The sequence below is a fragment of the Salmo trutta genome, chromosome 8 (assembly GCF_901001165.1).
Source record: "Salmo trutta chromosome 8, fSalTru1.1, whole genome shotgun sequence".
Lineage (NCBI taxonomy): Eukaryota > Metazoa > Chordata > Actinopteri > Salmoniformes > Salmonidae > Salmo > Salmo trutta.
In genome coordinates this window covers 35,058,079-35,074,439 of record NC_042964.1, presented here as the reverse complement: position 1 = coordinate 35,074,439, position 16,361 = coordinate 35,058,079, and the positions used below count along the sequence as shown (strand labels likewise).

Sequence of the window (16,361 nt, the reverse complement as noted above, 5' to 3'; positions counted from 1 at the left end):
GATGCTACTTCTTTCTCTAACCGTACTGAATGAACACTGACGGAGCGAGAAATCAATAAAGCTACTTCTCACTTCTCCACCGGACTGATCCAGTGCCTGTGTGCGTATCCCCTCCTCTCCTCCTTTCCCTCTCTCTCCCTCCCCCTCTCCCCTGGTCAGATGGGGCTACTGCTGTCTGTCTGATCAGGAAATACTTCAATACTTTCCTTGTAGGTGGCTGGTTTTCCTTTAAGACCCAGGCAATTACGGAGCAATATAAAATTGCATGCTTTAACAATGATCTAAGGTTGGTGGTTTTCTCCCCTAGTGGTTAAGGTTAGGATTAGGGTGAGGATAAACTCATTCTAGATCTGTGTCAACCTCAGTAACTAAAAAGTTGGTGGTTCAAATCCCGAGCTGGCAAATTGGAAAAATCTGCCATTCTGCCCTTGAGCAAGGCAGTAAACCCCCAACAACAACTGCTCCCCGGGCACCGATGATGTCGATTTAAGGCAGGCCCCCACACCTCTCTGATTCAGGGGGATTGGGTTAAATGTGGAAGGCACATTTCGGTTGAATGCATTCAGTTGTACAACTGACTAGGTATCCCGTTTCCCTTCCCTTAGTTATTATTAGAGATGATGGTGATGCTGTAGGTATACAGTAGGATATTATGGAACTCTGTAGACTGCAGTAAATGGTGAATAACTGGAGATTATTGTAGCGGGATTTTCATAATTGATTGTGAAAAGGACAGATCAGAATTGTGGGTAAAATACTGTAGATCATGTATCTTATTTCTGGAAAGATTGCTATGACAGTGGCTTACACAGTCACGTGCGCACACACACAAAACGTTTTAATTTTCTAAAGTATTTTCTAAAGTCTCTCTATAGTGTGCAGACATGCTGGCACTGTATGATACATTCAGACTGATTACAGTTTGTAGGAGAAGCGAAGCCTTTACACACACGCACACACACACATGCACACGGACAGACAGACATGCACACACTGATCGACCAGTCAATCACAACCTTCCACAATGTGTCGTGTCTGTGAGAGATTGTGTTGGCAGGAGGAGAATGTATTGAGCCCTTGTAGAATCTGGAGGCTTGGTACTGATAGCAGGAACAATGACACGAGCACTGGCTGAACAATGTGTGTGAATGTGCATAAACATGTGCATGAAACATCTTGGTTCTGCACCTCTCATTGATTTTATAGGGATACATTCCCAAAAAAATTATATCAATGGAAACGTGTGTAAAGAGGTAAATATTGGTTTACTGACATTATTCCATTCTTGTCCCATATGGGAGTGTGTATATGTGTCTATTTTAGTTCAGCAAGAGTAGGTCTCAGGGAAAGAAGAGAATGTATCACTCATCCCACAGTGTCTCTTCAGTCCCTGATATGAATGCTCGGCTATGAAAAGCCAACTGACATTTAGTCCTGAGGTGTAAAACTGTTGACGCTGCTGGTTATCTATGAACATTTGAACATCTTAAGCAATGATCTTGCCTAAATGACCATGTACTCTTATAATCACCACCCGGCACAGCCAGAAGAGGACTGGCCACCCCTTGGAGCCTGGATCCTGCCTTTCTAGGGAATTGTTCTTAGCCACTGTGCTTCTACATCTGCATTGCTTGCTCTTTGGTGTTTTAGGTTGGGTGTCCAGCCAGGTCACTCGAGATCCAAGGCAATATTTGACGTTCGTCCAGATCCCCAGGGCGTCGGGAGATGCCTTCAAAAGCGGCCACTAGGAGCAACATTAAAACCTCATTGGGATAGGCGTGCCCATGGCGGGAAACCTCGACAACATCCGGTGAAATTGCAGAGCGCCAAATACAAATTAAATTACTATAAATATTTAACTTTCATAAAATCACAAGTGTAATACATAAAAATAAAGCTTAACTTGTTGTTAATCCAGCCGCCGTGTCAGATTTCAAAAAGGTTCTACGGCGAAAGCAAACCATGCGATTATCTGAGGACAGCGCCCCGCATACCAACACATGAAAAACATATTTCAAACAGGCAGGTGCGACACGAAAGTCAGAAATAGCGATATAAAAAATGCCTTACCTTTGATGATCTCCTTCTGTTGGCACTCCAAAAGGTCCCAGTTACATCACAAATGGTCCTTTTGTTCGATAATGTCCTTCTTTATATCCATAAAAACTCAGTTTAGCTGGCGCGCTTCAGTCAATAATCCACTCAGTTTCCCTCCATCAAAATGCATACAAAATGAATCCCAAACGTTACTAATAAACTTTTCCAAACAAGTCAAACAACGTTTATAATCAAACCTTAGGTATCCTAATACGCGAATAAACAATACAATTTAAGACGGAGAATAGTATGTTCATTACCAGAGAGAAATAAGAAAGAACGCGCTTTCCTCCACGCGCTTGGAAACACTACAGCCAAAATGGGAGTCACCTAGAAAAACTACAATTTCTGGGCCATTTTTCCAAAAACCAGCCTGAAACTCTTTCTAAAGACTGTTGACATCTAGTGGAAGCCCTAGGAACTGCAATTTGGGAGGACTTGAGCTTATAATTATAGTACTAGCCATTGAAAACAGTAGTAAGCTGAACATTTATTTTTTTGGGATGGTTTGTCCTCGGGGTTTCGCCTGCCATATCAGTTCTGTTATACTCACAGAGATAATTTTAACAGTTTTAGAAACTTTAGAAAACACTCTATCTAAATCTACCAATTATATGCATATCCTATCCTCTGGGCCTGAGAAACAGGCAGCTTACTTTGGGCACGCTTTTCATCCGGACGTGAAAATACTGCCCCCTATCCCAATGAAGTTTTAAGTAGGCTTGCGGCTTGCTAGGGCATTGCGGATGGGGATAGTGGATAGACGTAACCAACAAGCTCTGGCTCTGAGGGTCGTGTGTTCACTCCCAGTACTAGGCACAATTTTATTTTTTTATACTATTTTTTTTTTAACCCTATCTCAAACCTTAACCCTTACCTTACCCATTCGGAATTAATTCCTAAACCTGGAAAAAAGTTGAATACCGATGTCTTGTTATCTGTATAGACCTTTGTGACAGCTGCTGCTCTAAAAAGGGCTTTATAAAATACATTTGATTCATGAATGCACTGCCATGCTCTGAATAGTCTAACGTGGCTTCCTCTCCTCATCTCTTCTGCTCATATCCTGTCCTTCATCACTCCTTCTTATTCATTTTTTACTCATGAGAAAAAGTTGTACTGGTGAATGCAAATACCTGGTGAAAGCCTCGTCCCATTGCTCTCAGCTGTGTCTTCAGTGTCACTGCAGATGAAAGAGAGAGGACACGAGGAGAGGATGAAGCCAATTTAGACTACTGAGACTACTGTGACGTGTGGGGAGCACTGTACTAATGCAAATAACCCACTTCTATTCTTTCCCGTCTTTTCACACTATTAATAATAAAAGGGAAACGCGTAGGACAGGATGACGCGATGTTGCGTCCAATTTAACCCAAACAACTATTTATATTGTGTAGGACTCACTTTGCTCTTTGCCCCTGCATCTCCTAGCAACAGGCTATTTTCTATATAAATGCTTCCTGTCTGTCTGCCCACCTCGATGGAGCGACGAGTGGAGGAGCACCTAGGAGCATTCTCTCACAGGATTGGCTGAGGCAGGAGCAGGCGAGGGCCAGAGGGTTATTGGGACTGACTGCATATGTGGTACAGTTGGGCAGAGGAGAGAAGGGTGTGAGAGAGGAAGGAAAAGAGGGAGGGAGAGAAGAGAGGAGTGACAGTTTACTTTCTGAGGAGGAGGGAGGACAGGCACCAGAGGAAGACAGCTACTGCGGCTGAGAGGAAGAGATAGGAGTCGGGTATCGGGTGTTTGATGTTGAGCATTGGTTGCTGGTTGTGTGCATTGTGTGTCTGATGAACAAGGGGTACACATCGTGTACCATGAGACGCTATCAGGAGACCACCCATCCTTCCAAACAGGTGGGCTCTTTACCGCTGTGTTATGTTGTGAGGCAGCATGTATGTTTTCATCTGTGTACACAATTTTTGTTGTTGTTGATTCAACTAATTATGATTTAGTAACTGGTTCCACAGTCTTTTATAGTTTACTAAACTTTTCGGTCAAAGTGTTACCTAAACATTAACATTTTTGGTTGGCCCAAACTTAGCTCCAACTTGAGAACTTAGGTTATGGACACCCACGCATTAAAATGGTGCTTTTAACATAGAATGGTTTCAACATATTTGACACACGTGATTACCTTGCGCCCTTTCATTTACAGACAAATTATTATTCAACACATCCACACCTGGGATTTGAACGCACAACCGCTTGGTTCATAGCATTCCAAGCTTACTGCTACTTTACCATGTCTGTGTCAATGACTGATTTCACCTGTATTTCTATACGTTGCACTTCAAAGTGAATTTCAGCTCTGTTAAAAGTAAACTCAAGAAAAACAATTTTATTTATCATAGTGATTAAGGATTGTGAGTTCAAATCCCCGGTAAGGAAACATTTAATAATAAATACTGTGTAAATGAACATACACAATGTCAAATTTAATTTGTCACGTGTGAAATGCTTATTTGCAAGCCCTTAACCAACAATGCAGCTCGAGAAATAGAGTTATGAAAATATTTACTAAATAAACTAAAGTTAAAAAAATCTAATCAAATCAAAAAGTAACACAAGAAAATGACATAACAATAGTGATCAATGGGGTCAATGTAAGTAGTCCGTGTGGCCATTTGATTAATTGTTCAGCAGTCTTATGACTTGGGGGCGGAAGCTGTTAAGCAGCCTTTTGGTCCTAGACTTGGCGCTCCGGTACCACTTGCAGTGCGGTAGCAGAGAGAACAGTCTATGACTGGGTGACTGGAGTCTTTGACTTCCTCTGACACTGTCTAGTATATAGGTCCTGGATGTCAGGAAGCTTGGCCCCTGTGATGTACTGATGTACTGGGCCGTACGCACTACCCTCTGTAGAGCCTTACGGTCAGATGCCGAGCAGTTGCCATACTAGGCGGCGATGCAACCGGTCAGGATGCTCTTGATGGTGCAGCTGTAGAACCTTTTGAGCATCTGAGGACCCATGCCAAATCTTTTCAGTCTCCTGAGGGGGAAAATATGTTGTCGTGCCCTCTTCACGACTGTCTTGGTGTGTTTGGACCATGATAGTTTGTTGGTGATGTGGACACCAAGGAACTTAACTCTTGACCTGCTCCACTTCAGCCCCGTTGATGTTAATTGGGGCCTGTTCGGCCCTCCTCTTCATAGACTGTTTTCTCTGCTACCGCACGGCAAGTGGTGCCGGAGCTCCAAGTCTAAGACCAAAAAGCTCCTTTAAAGGCTCCCGAGTGGCGTAGAGGTCTAAGGCATTGTGTCTCAGTGCTAGAGGCATCACTACAGACACCCTGGTTCAAATCCAGGCTGTATCATAACCGGCTGTGATTGGGAGTCCCATAGAGCGGCGCCCAGCGTCGTCAGGGTTTGGCCGGTGTAGGCCGTCATTGTAAATAAGAATTTGTTCTTAACTGACTTGCCTATTTAAATAAAAGTTAAATAAAATATATCGTTTTTTTATAGCTTCAAGCCATAAGACTGCTGAACAATTAATGAAATGGCCACCGGATTATTTACATTGACACCCCCCCCCCTCCCCCCATTTGTTTTTTACACTGCTGCTACTCGCTGTTTATTATCTATACATAGTCACTTCACCCCTACCTACATGTACAAATTACCTCGACTAACCTGTATCCCCGCACATTGACTCAGTACCGGTACCCCCAGTATATAGCCTCGTTATTTTATTGTGTTACTTTTTATAATTTTTTACTTTAGTTTATTTGGTCAATATTTTCTTAACTAAAAGTGCAGTTCAAGAAAGAGTTAAGGGCTAGTAAGTAAGCATTTCACGGTAAAGTCTACACATGTATTCGGCGTATGTGACAAATAAAGTTTGATTTGATTTAGTTTTTGCTATTAAGCAGGAATCAGGAGGATAGAATTATGATCAGATTTGCCAAATGGAGGGCAAAGGAGAGCTTTGTATGCGTCTATGTGTGTGGAGTAAAGGTATTCTAGTGAGCTCATCCAGTTTATTCTCCAGTGATTGCACATTGGCCAATAGAACGGATGGTAGAGGCGGGTTACCCACTCGCCAACTAATTCTCTCAAGGCACCCTGATCTCCGCCCCCTGTAGTTCCTTCTTTTCTTCATGCGAATGACAGGGATTTGGGCCTTGTCTGGGAGCAGCATTATATCCTTTGTGTCAGACTCACTAAAGAAAAAATCTTCATCCAGTTTGAGGTGAAAAATTGCTGTTCTGATATCCAGAAGCTCTTTTCAGTCATAAGAGACGGTAGCATCAACATTATGTACAAAATAAGTTAGAAACAATGTGAAAAAAAATACACAAAATAGCACAGTTGGTTAGGAGCCTGTAAAAGGAGAGGCATCCTTCTGGCGCATCCCTCTGCAAGTAGGCTAAACCACCCTTCGTTGGAGGATGACTTTACTACAAAGCTTTATTATTACACTTTTATTTGACACATTTCTTCTGATTGTTTTGTAGCTATCGGAATGTGGGAGTGTTGTGCTGTAGTATTACTGTAACAGTGAGTGTTGTTTACCATCCTGTAGGTTTTCGCTCCAACCCTAATCTAGCACACCTGATTCTAACAATTAGCTGGTTGATAAACTGAATCGGGTTAGTTACAACTGGGGTTGGATTGAAAACCTACAGGAGGTTAGCTCTCCAGGAGCAGGGTGGAAAACCCTGTTGTAGAGTCCTGTGATCATACTGTATTAGAGTATTGTTGACTGTAGTAATACTGTATTAGAGTAATATTTACTGAAGTTATAGTGTACACTTGAGTGCTGTGGTAATACTGTATTAGAGTATTGTTAACTGTAGTAATAGGGTAGATTAATGTAGTAATGCTGTATTATAGTATTGTTGACTGTAGTAATACTGTAGAGTACTGGGGTAATACCGTATTAGTGTATTGTTGACAGTAGCAATTGTGGAGTGCTGCAGTGGATGTCAGCCAGTCTGTAACTGTTGGGCTGTTCACTTTCCACCTGGCTAACTCAGTTCTGCCTGTGGACTCAGCTCACCATCTGTACACGCACGCATGCGTGCACACAAACACATACATGCATGTACACACACAACCACACACACTCACACATTACACACAGCCGTGCTTACGCCTGAACTGGTCTCATGTGCCTTTCAGTGTCTCTGAAGAGGAGAAGGGATGAAGAAAAAGAGAGAGAACACGTCCCATTTCGATGGAAAGAACAAAAGCTGCTCTATAGTGTTCTGGAAAATGGATTCCTATAGTTTGCATAGCTTTTTTTCCTCTATATGCAGTTTTAAACCTGTATGCAAGATCACATAGGTAATGTAGTTACTGTGAAATAAGGGCCTGGGTTTACAGTACTACTTCTACAACCCTAAAGCTATTCCATCAATGACAGATATTGACACCCTGTTCCCTTGGCTCTCTCGTGTGTGTGTGTGTGTGTGTGTGTGTGTGTGTGTGTGTGTGTGTGTGTGTGTGTGTGTGTGTGTGCGTGCACATTCAATGACTCTGTGTTCTTGGTCTGTTTGCGATCGGTCTTTAAACCCATCAAGATCAATACTTCTCTACTTCCTGACCTCTGTCTCCGCTATAACTGTTCCCACTATCACTTGCTTGGCCTAAATACACACGTACTCACGTAAAGAAGATACACACAGGCCCACACTCTCTACCTTGTTATCTACAGTATCTTTCTCTCTCTCGCCCTCCCTCCCTCCGTCCCCCCCTTTCTCTCTCCCAGGGACATGAGCCAGCCACACAGAGTCCATTACTGCCAGGTAATGGTTGAATGTCACAACCACAGGATGTCGTAAAGACCTGAGTGAAGAGAACTCTAATGGGTTTTGTTCAGGTTGAGCTGATTTCGCACAGCAATAGAAAGAGGTTGCGTCTCAAATGGTACCCTATTCCCTATGTAGTGCGCTACTTTTGACCAGGGCCTATAGGGCTCTAGTCAAAAGTAGTGCACTATAGTACATAGGGAATAAGGGGCCAATTGGGGCCCATACCCTAGCTCTTCCACATCTATCTGTATCAGAGCATCAGGCTACTTTGAGGAATCTATTAGCTCTCTCTGCATCGCTGTTAGATCTGTTTGGTGAGTCAGTCATCAGGGTTCCAGTGTTTGAGGAGTTAATACGAGGTGTTTAAGTAAACAAGATGGTCATGATGAATCATTTGTACTGTTTACATAAGAGTTTCTGTACAGGAGTGGGACACTGGTGTCTATCTCTGTTTCAACTCTCTGTAACTGCTATAAAACATCTCCAAAGTGCGGTTTTTGAATCTGTGTGTGTGCACTGCTAAAGAGAGCGAGAAAGAGAGTGTGTGTGTGTGTACTCCCGTGGCTGTGTCCATGCATGTTCATGTGTGTCTGTGTATTTATTTATCTGGTCTCTCATCTGATCAACACAGCAGTTTGACCTGAGAATGTGGGAAATGTCCGTCCTGTGCTCTGCTGCGGTCGGTTGTTTATGATGCTGCTCTGTTTACCGAGCACTAAGAGGGAGTATTATTGGAGGCCGACAGAGACATGAGAGATAGAGGGAGGGGAGAGAGATGGAGCAAGCGGAAGCCTCCCACACAAAGGAGTTGCAAGGTCTCCCGTCCACTTACCCTCTCTCCTCTCGCTCACGCTCAAAATACATCCCTCAATATAGAGTTACTGTCAGCTCTCTTACGTTTGGCCACATCTAACCCTGAAGCCTGTGATGAAACACACAGACACACGTAGACAGTCATACAATTTGTGATTCACATAAATTCTATGAAAACCCACACTAAGACACGGTTCTATTAACAGTATTGCACTTTTCATGTATCATACTTTTGGCATAGCCTATCCACCAACCAAGCAACATTATAGACTACACGTTAAAATCCGGTTGTTGCAGGATTTATTTGGCTGCGACAATATAGGTCACATTAAAATCCAACATCTGTAGGAAGGAAAGTAGATATGGAAAGGATACCACTTTAGACAATTGAGATTCACCCTATGAAGCACAGTTTATTGTGGCTATTTACTTTCACAGATTGCCTGGTTGAAATGGCTCCACTATGAAATATGAATGGTGAAAAACCTCTCCTCTCAGTTGCAAAGGTGTGACAAAAGTTCCAGAGGAATCAGTGGTCAGAAAGAAACTCTACAGTTTGTGTTTTTGCAGTAATTCGTGGCAGGAAGTACCAGATTGAATGTTGTGACGCTTTCCCTGAGCACTGTGTAATTTACCAAGGCTGTTAGGGGAGTGTGTGTGGATGTGTGTGTGTCTGTATGTTTTTGTGTCTGTTATTGCCCAGGTCTGCGGAGAGTGATTCTTGGCGCTTGGAGCTGATTCTAATGATGTTGCTTACAGTAATTTCAGCTTTGCTCTGTACAGTAAAGAAAAACGAAAGGGGGGGGATAACCTAGTCAGTTGTACAACTGAATGCATTCAACTGAAATGTGTCTTTCGCATTTAACCCAACCCCTCTGAATCAGAGAGGTGCGAGGGCGCCTGCCTTAATCGACATTCCTGAGCTTAGCCTACTGCTGTGGACTTGCCTTTACTAAACTAAACCTTTTTCCCCTAACACTTAACACGTCTGCTGAACGGGTACAGACCGAAAACAAAGAGTAGAGAGGAGAGGAATGGGACTGAAAGGAAAGAGATGTAAAAGAGCTGTAGGAGGCCAGGAAGATTGGAGAGCAGCCTGATCACTAGAAATAAACTTCAATTTTGGACGTTTGAAAAGATCCCGAGAACGTCGATTATATGCCTTCCTCCACACTCACAAAAAAGATTACACGCAATTGCCCAGCACTGGGTGCAAACTCATGATGCTGGGAGCTGGAGCTTGCTGCGCCACTGCAGTTAACAATATTCTAGCAAGCCGTGAGAATACTTAAAAAATGTTAACCTTTATTTAACTAGGCAAGTCAGTTAAGAACAAATTCTTATTTACAATGGCAGCCTACACCGGCTAAACCCAGATGACGCTGGTTGTGATACAGCCTGGATTCAAACCAGGGTGTCTGTAGTGATTCCTCAAGCACTGAGATGCAGTGCGTTAGACCGCTGCACCACTCGGGAGCCCGAATCAATGTAGCAGAGAGCTGATACCCACATACCACTGTGTGTGTGTGTGTTCCTGGTAATAGCGCGTTGTTTTAATGATTTGTTTTAAGTCTTCCCCAAACCATAGCCCTAACCTTAACCAATCGGAATGAATGCCTAAACACCTCAAACTCAACTCTGGACCTCAATTTTTTTTTATTGTTCCCCTCTAATCAGGGTGCAATTAATTATCAGGTAGAACAGAAACCAGCAGGCTCTGAACCTCGTAGGGTAAGAGTTGAATACCCCTGGCCTAAACTGTTACCCTTTTGAGTTGTTTCTGTTTTAACCCTATAACCACGTGGAATTAATGCTTCAAAAATAGACGTTCATCCATAATACGTTAAATTTCGAAGGGAAACTATGAGATCTTGTTGCAGCAAGAGCGGCATGTTGACATTGACAGGCAACTGGCGTCCAGGCGTCCATTATGGCACAACTTTGCTATGACAGGAGGTGCCCATTATGGGTCTGCTCTGACATGGCATGGATGACCTTTTTACATGAAGCATGTGCTGCATTGGTTAACAGGTCAATACATTGATCCGCCCTGGCGACTGCTGTTGATGGTCTCAGGCACGCACAGAGAGGAACACACACACACACACACACACACACACACACACACAGTAGTATGTGGGTCTCAGCTCTCTGCTCCATTGATTATTGATCGGAAACTCAACATGAATTTATTATAAAGTTTTGTCTAATGTCTGAAACAAGAAAAACACCATCTGTCCCTCTTGTCTTATTTGTGATATATAGGACAGAGTTCCACAACCCTCGGTCCTAGCATGAGATGTTGCTGTGTGGTCCCTCAGATTACACAAGCGACGGATACAGGGTGTTTCGACATAAGACACCAGCTCTTCCATTCTTCCACTGAATGTCTCACCAACACTCATAGGGCGGTGCACAGGTTGCTGTGGAGTTGTCATGTTGTGTTATTGTGACTCCCTCTACTGTCCCTGTGTGATTGAGATGGTCACTGCTATCCAGGCTGCTCTCATCCTCTCCCATCACTCCCTAGGTTATTTATACAATTATCACCTCTGTAGGAGTTAGAGCAGTCACACACACACATACACACACCGACAGCAACAGAGGCACAGTCACAAAGCCGGAGATGTTCCAGCCAGCAATGATCAGTACTCTTAACAGTGTACTGTTATGATGTGTTAGATTAGTTTAGTCTAGTCTCCAGTGACTCCACCACTCTCTTGATCCTGAGTGGTGCAGCGGTCTAAGGCACTGCATGTCAGTGCTAGAGACGTCGCTACCGACCCTGGTTCGATCCCAGGCTGTATCACAACTGGGCCGTGATCAGGAGTCTCATAGGGCGGCGCACAATTGGCCCAGCGTAGTCTGGGTTAGGGAAGGGTTTGCGTCGTTAAATATTAAACATTTTTAACTACTGTGATCACAACTTGGTGGAGTGTATTATCCCCTTAAGAACAATACAGTGCTACGTTGAACACAGTTGTTTTGTTATCAAAGTGGAAAGACACGGGAGGCCGTGCTATGTCGTGGTAATCATCGTTTCTTTGATTGCATTGGTACTATATGCGGTTGTTGTTCTAAACTCTTCGTACAAAACTCCAAAATGGTAGCACTTGGTACGCAGCCAGTCTTACATTCAAACCCTTTCAGTGTGCATTCATTTTGTTTGTAGACATCTTTCATCACACCAGCATTGATCCAAAATATGTTTACTGTGAAATATAACGAGTACATTGGTTTAATCACCAAAACACAGCATAATGATATCTTCTTAATGTAGTTGTTTTAACAACCAGTTAATCCAATAGCAAAAAAATTACCCTTTGAATGTAGTATGTTACAGTACTGTAAATTAAAGTACATTACACTGTTTTCACATTAGGCAATACACTAGCACTCCCCATTAAAATTGACTGAACATCACATTTCCAAAATGTATGTCCCATGTGTGATCAAAGGTGTGATCATTGAAGACATATTTCGCAATGTTATCAAATGAAAGAAACATCATATTTAGCAGGCATTAGTTTGCATCAAGTCGTCTTGAGCATTTGGCCATCGGTTCTCATCGAAATCACAGTAAATATCCTCATTGTTTATGCACCTGGGGAAAAATCTTTTGGCATGGCGAATCCAAGCCTGACATACTGTAGGTCTGAATTGATATCATTCTATTCCTCATTCATGGGGCGGCAGGTAGCCTAGTGGTTAGAGCGTTGGGCCGGTAGCTGAAAAATCTGTCGTTCTGCCCCTGAACAAGGCAGTTAACCCACGGTTCCCTGATAGGACGTTATTGTAAATAAGAATTTGTTCTTAACTGATTTGCCTAGTTAAATAAGGAAGGTGGTACACTCATGCGGGTGGCAGGTAGTGGTCCTGTACGTGGCTCAGTTCATTCACTAACAACACATACCAAAATGTGTGGATTGTTGTCATTTTGGGTAAAACCGTCTGCTATGTAAATTGCATATATTACAGTTCTGCATTAGCCAATGCAATTTTATTAAAGCATGCTATAGTTTGGAAACATGTTTACTGTATAGGAGAAACATTTTTTTTCTTGTTTTGGACTTTCTGTAAGGTTCTGGGTGTAGCTTGTGCAGAGGAGTCAGGCGCAGGACAGCAGAGATGAGTAACACAATGAACTTTACTCTAAATTTCCAAATACATGAAGTAATACCAAGTCCACAAACAACGGACCGAACTTACAATAAAACAATCACTTACAAAAACCATGGGGAAAACAGAGGGTTAAATAATGAACATGTAATTGGGGAATTGAAACCAGGTGTGTAAAACAAAGACAAAACAAATGGAAAATGAAAAGTGGATCGGCGGTGGCTCGAAGGCCGGTGACGTCGACCGCCGAACGCCGCCCGAACAAGAAGAGAGACCAACTTCGGCAGAAGTCATGACACTTTCTGGATTATTTGCATAAATGGTTTTGGGTTGATATTGTATTACTGCACTGTAGGAGCATTTCGCTGCACCTCCTGTAATCTGCTAGTCTGTGTATGTGACCAATAAACTGTGATTCGATTTGTTACATACAGCACATCTCTGATCTTTTTGATACTTACTTTGAAGTAAAATCATAGTCATCATCATAGTAGTTCATTCGAGTATGTATCATACTTGTTTCTACTAAACATACATTTTCATTATGTAGTTCTCAAAATCTGTAGTAAACAAACCATTTTACATGTCAAATTCTATCAATTTACCAGTCGGATTACGGGTGTTTCACACACAGTTTTGAGCTATAGTTCGAATCAGAGTTTGACTATTTGTCCGGGCCGATTCAATCAGGTCTGGCCCCCCGGAAAAGGGCTGCTTCTGGACCGATTCCTCATTGCTAGCTGGGATGCGCTCATAAATGCCCTGCTATTAGCAGAATGTTTCAGAGATCTCAATTTATGATGTGTGTATTTCATCAAATGCTCGCAGTCAAACAACCAATAATGATGCGGAACTTTGGTTCATATCCAGTGTTTGGTCCAGACTGCGTTCTCACCTACAGTGAACCGCACCACCGTAGGAATTGAATCGGACCGAGACAACCCTTTTGGAGTGAACCACGGCGCGTTGTTTAGTGCGCTCCCGAGTGTGGATAGTGCTCACACCAGTCCAAACGAACCAAACTAAGAGTTTGTTTTTTAAAAAGTTTAAAACGCATCAAACCAATTTGGTGTGAAAGCCCCTTAAGTAATAGTATTTTAACAAAAGAGAATAGAGTCATAAAAGTAATGTGAGCATTGTATGAACATGTATTGCTATGTGAAGTCTGACGAAAAGGTGACTGGATCATTTTTCGTGTTGTACTTTTAGAAAAAAATTGTTGATCTGTTTTGAGTTTTGTGCTAAGAGTTGTGAAAATGTACCACAAACTTGCACCAAAGAGATTAAAAAACAATGTGTGTGTGTGTGTGTGTGACCCTCAAGCGGATGCTTGACATATATTGCCTCAGTACACACAGCTGTATGGATTCATATGGAGTTAAGAGTTGTCTTGGAAAAGATTAGCTGCTTCCATGCTTAGAGACTAAACAATGTCAGCTGCTCTTCCATCATCTTAATATGAGACCTATCTAAATATAATTTTTTACTAGTGCTAGTGTGGTAGCCTGGCTTTTGGTCTAAACGTTTTATGTATTTTCTTTATATGTGTCTCTGTGTGTTGAGCAATAGTTTTGTATTGAGCTATAGCTGTCTTTGTTACTTCCAGCTTTACACTAGCAAGATCCCACCTTCCATGGACTCCAAAATGGATAACGTGTTGCAGACGCAAACACATCCCATTGAAGAGCAGTGTCCTGCTGTGAAACTGTCTCCCCGACATGGCTTCCTGTCTGCTTTAATGTCAGATATCAGAGTGGATGCATCTGGCTGCCAAAACATAGAGGCCCCTGTCACAAACTGCTTGTTTAGTGTGTGTGTGACCCACAGAAGCTAGTCTGTTGCCACAGCAACCACTGGTCTGTCTATTCTATCATGGCCTTGCCAATACACAGTTTTCAATGGGAGCTGGAGTGACACAGACGCGCACACACACACACACACACACTGTCCTGGGATATGTATGGGATGAATGTGGATTCCAAGGAATGGCAGGATGAATCACAAAGATTCAGACAGCCTTCCTCCTTACCCACTGGTTGTGTTTTCTCTGACACTCTTACAGAGATTAAATTAGTTAAAGGACGATATCATGTCTCCTCCTTCTCCCCTTACTCCCTTTCATATCTCCCCCCCTCTCTCTTAAACTCATTGTTGGCACTCTTTGTCTCTCCTCCTCTGCAATCCCCCCCTCCACACACAGGTACAGTACGTATCAGGGCAGAGGCAGAATCGGTGTGCGTCAGCATGCGGTGACGTCTGCCTAGCATAGTGATAGCGTCAGCTTTCCTGAACAGGAGATGCGCTAACTGACTCTCTTTCACCATCTTTCTCTCCTCTACACTCCCTTGCTTCTTGTCCCTTCTCCTCCTCCCTCTCTCTCCACCCCCCCTCCCCTCTCTCTCCCTCTCTCCTTCTCTCTTCCTCAAGTCGTCGGGTACCTGTGTGGTGGTGGACATAGCGGTGATGGGGGAAGCCCATGGATTGATCTCAGACCTGCTGGCAGACCCCTCTCTGCCCCCCAACACCTGCAGTTCCCTGCGCGCTGTCAGTAACCTGCTCAGTACCCAGATCAGTTTGCAGCCGCTGCACCGGCCTCGAATCAACCCTCTGCAGGCACTCAGCGACACACACACCTGCTCCGACTCCGAGGACTGGCCAGAGAGAGAGAAACTGGCCATCCCAAAGGTAAAGAATGCTGTACTTTTATAGACACATGTACGTATGTATAGTATGTACGCATACACACATACATGCACACAGGTTTTGTGCGTGCATGAAAAATCTGTACATTTTTATTCTGCCGATTTTTAATTAACTACATTTTCAATGAGAACGCCTTGAATGTTCATATTTTCTGTTAGTTAGCACTTCAGACACACATACACACACACACACACACACGCACACACACACACACACACACACACACACACACACACGCACACACACACACACACGCACACACACACACACACACACACACACACACACACACACACACACACACACACACACACACACACACACACACACACACACACACACACACACATAGACACACTCCTCTCATCCTCGTCCACACACATACATCCCCATTTCACCAGTTTTTCCTTGTCAGGTGACGTTTTCAGGTCAGGGGAAAACGTTGGGTTCGTGGCATTGCGCATAGACACCCAAGCATTGCACTAGTCATTGTGGCTAGTCAACTATGAACATAGTCATAATACACAGTGTATGCTGTGTACTAGAGGTGGACCGATTAGGATTTTTCAACGCCGATACCGATTATTGGAGGACAAAAAAGCCGATACCGATTAATCGGCTGATATTTATGCATATATTTGTAATAATGACAATTACAACAATACTGAATGAACAATGAACACTTTTATTTTAACTTAATATAATACATAAATAAAATCTATTTAGTCTCAAATAAATAATGAAACATGTTCAATTTGGTTTAAATAATGCAAAAACAAAGTGTTGGAGAAGAAAGTAAAAGTGCAATATGTGCCATGTAAAAAAGCTAACGTTTAAGTTCCTTGCTCAGAACATGAGAACATATGAAAGCT

General features: G+C 42.9%; 1 protein-coding gene across 2 annotated transcripts in view; it reads left to right on the top strand.

The window, feature by feature from the left end:
* Window positions 1-16,361, top strand: part of LOC115198765 (cGMP-inhibited 3',5'-cyclic phosphodiesterase A) — a 77,911-nt gene that overhangs the window by 36,534 nt on the left and 25,016 nt on the right. For both annotated transcript variants that reach the window (XM_029761020.1, XM_029761021.1), the window contains one exon: window positions 15,214-15,471. In XM_029761020.1, the coding sequence (XP_029616880.1) occupies window positions 15,214-15,471 (258 nt within the window). The remainder of the gene's footprint in view (window positions 1-15,213; window positions 15,472-16,361) is intronic.